Below are 2045 nucleotides of genomic sequence, written 5' to 3'. Positions count from 1 at the left end.
AAAAAAAAAAAAAAAAAAAAAACTTTAGCTCTGTACCTGGGGAAGAAGATACTCTCCACCACGTAGAAGTCTTGCATGAGGACATCCCGCTCTGGCTTGGTACTCAGACTCCCCACGGTGTGAGTAATGCCTAACTGGATGGCACCCTTCAAAGCTGATGAGGTTGTCTAAGAAAAAGAAGAAAAATGACAGGAAAGTTTCTAAATTAAGTCTGAGCAATAAAAACTCAGGAGAGAGGAGTCAGAAGGAAGACTTAGAAACAAAGCCCCTCACACTAAATTGGGGCAATTCCCACGCTTCACACTGCAATTAAGCCTGGAAACGGTTAGGTAGGAAAATGAGGATACAACGTAGTAAAGGTAGGACTGAGCCAACCTTGGCTAGGCAAAGCATTCCTTCCTTTTGGCCTACCTAGACAACAGCTCCCTGTTTGTATTTGGAAGATGCACTGTGTTCATCTTAGGTCTCACTTATAAACTTCTTGCTAGCAGAGTACCTTCCAGATTTTTAATTCATCTAATGTAGAACGTAACTAAAATTGACAAAGCTGGGTGTGGTGGCACACACCGGTAATCCCAGCACTCGGGAGGATGAGGCAGGAGGATCGCTGTGAGTTCAAGACCAGCCTGGGCCACATAGTGAGTTCCAGGTCAGTCTCAACTACATAGTGAGACCCCGTTTCAAAAAACCAAATAAATAAATAAATAAAAATTGACAAACATTCTTATTTAGCTATCTGGTTACAGAAGCGTTAGTCCTCTACAAAGAAAGGCCTTCTCCGGTACCAAAAAGATTAATAATAATAATAATAATAATAATAATAATAATAATAATAATAATAATAAAAAAGCAAGGCCTGATTAGTGTATCAAGGATAACAGACTACTGCCAGGGATTTAGCTCAGTGGAACCGTGCCTGCCTTGTAAGCATAAGGTCCCGAGTTTGATCCCCGGTACCAGAAGAAAAAAAAGTCCTCAAAAAAGGGGGCTAACAGAAGGCAAAAAGCTCTTAACTGAAAAAAGAAAGCATGAAAGACAAATTATTTGCTTCCTCGAGACAGGGTCTTTCTACTTAGTCCACTCTGACCTAGAATTTAGAATCCTCCTGCCTCAGACTCCCAAGGGCTAGGATTACAGGGATGCAAAACCAAGCCCAGCAACTTATATTATTTTTTTCTTTTTTTGGTGGTACTGAAAATTGAAGCAGTGGCCTGAGGTGGGATACTACTACATCCTATACTCAAAGCCCAGGTGTCTGAGGACACAACTCCACTCTCAGGGACATGCACACAACAGGCCACAGTTATCTGAGAATGACCTAACACTCAGCCGCGCAGGCACCAAATGGCGAGGCTGTGCACAGGTGTTCTGTCTCCCCCTGGCCTGGTAGGCAGATAAGACACTGTAACTCCTGCGCTAGAGAACACTGTGACCTTTCAGTAGCTTTGTTTTCTGTGTGTGCTCATAACTATGACTGTTCTGCTGAAGGAACACAGCAAGGCAGAGCTCTGGAGCTGCACCTTGTCCTTTATTGGGGATTAATTAACTCACTCATGAAGGGCTAAAAGGACTAAAACGAGCCCTCTCCAGGTGCCTCCTGGGGAAGCTCAGCCTTGCCCTCATCCCTTCACAGTGAGCTACATCCCCCAGGCCTTCTTTATCGATCTTACTCTTTATTTTGAGACAGGGTTTAAGTCACACATTGTCCAGGTGGGACTGACACTTGAAATCCTCCTGCTCAATCCTCCCAGAGGGCTGGGATTACAGCATGTGTCATCACACTGGGCTCAACTCAAATTATTTGAGAAAAGCATTCAAGAAATAGATAGGGGTCCACAGCCTGCCTTGAAAGCACAAGGTCCTAAAGTTCAATTCCCCACCCACCGGGGATGGTGTCAGAATTTAATTCAAGATTTAGAATCCCACACTCCTGTAATCCCAGCTCTTGGGAGGCCGAGGCAGAAGGTCCAGGCCAGCATGGATTATATAGTGAGTTCAAGGCCAACCTGAACTATAGAGCAAGATTCTGTCTCACAAAATCAAAA

The 2045-nt window shown here is 44.0% G+C and overlaps 1 protein-coding gene across 4 annotated transcripts in view; it reads right to left on the bottom strand.

The window, feature by feature from the left end:
* The window catches only part of Pip5k1a (phosphatidylinositol-4-phosphate 5-kinase type 1 alpha), a 45042-nt gene that overhangs the window by 20512 nt on the left and 22485 nt on the right, over positions 1-2045 (bottom strand). For all 4 annotated transcript variants that reach the window (XM_010616483.3, XM_019206375.2, XM_019206374.2 and 1 more), the window contains exon 4: positions 37-167. In XM_010616483.3, coding sequence (XP_010614785.1) covers positions 37-167 — 131 coding nt within the window. The remainder of the gene's footprint in view (positions 1-36; positions 168-2045) is intronic.

The sequence above is a fragment of the Fukomys damarensis genome, unplaced genomic scaffold, assembly GCF_012274545.1.
Source record: "Fukomys damarensis isolate Sample0158 unplaced genomic scaffold, DMR_v1.0_HiC HiC_scaffold_33, whole genome shotgun sequence".
Lineage (NCBI taxonomy): Eukaryota > Metazoa > Chordata > Mammalia > Rodentia > Bathyergidae > Fukomys > Fukomys damarensis.
The sequence above is the reverse complement of the archived record's forward strand: the minus strand, read 5'-3'. Positions and strand labels throughout refer to the sequence as shown.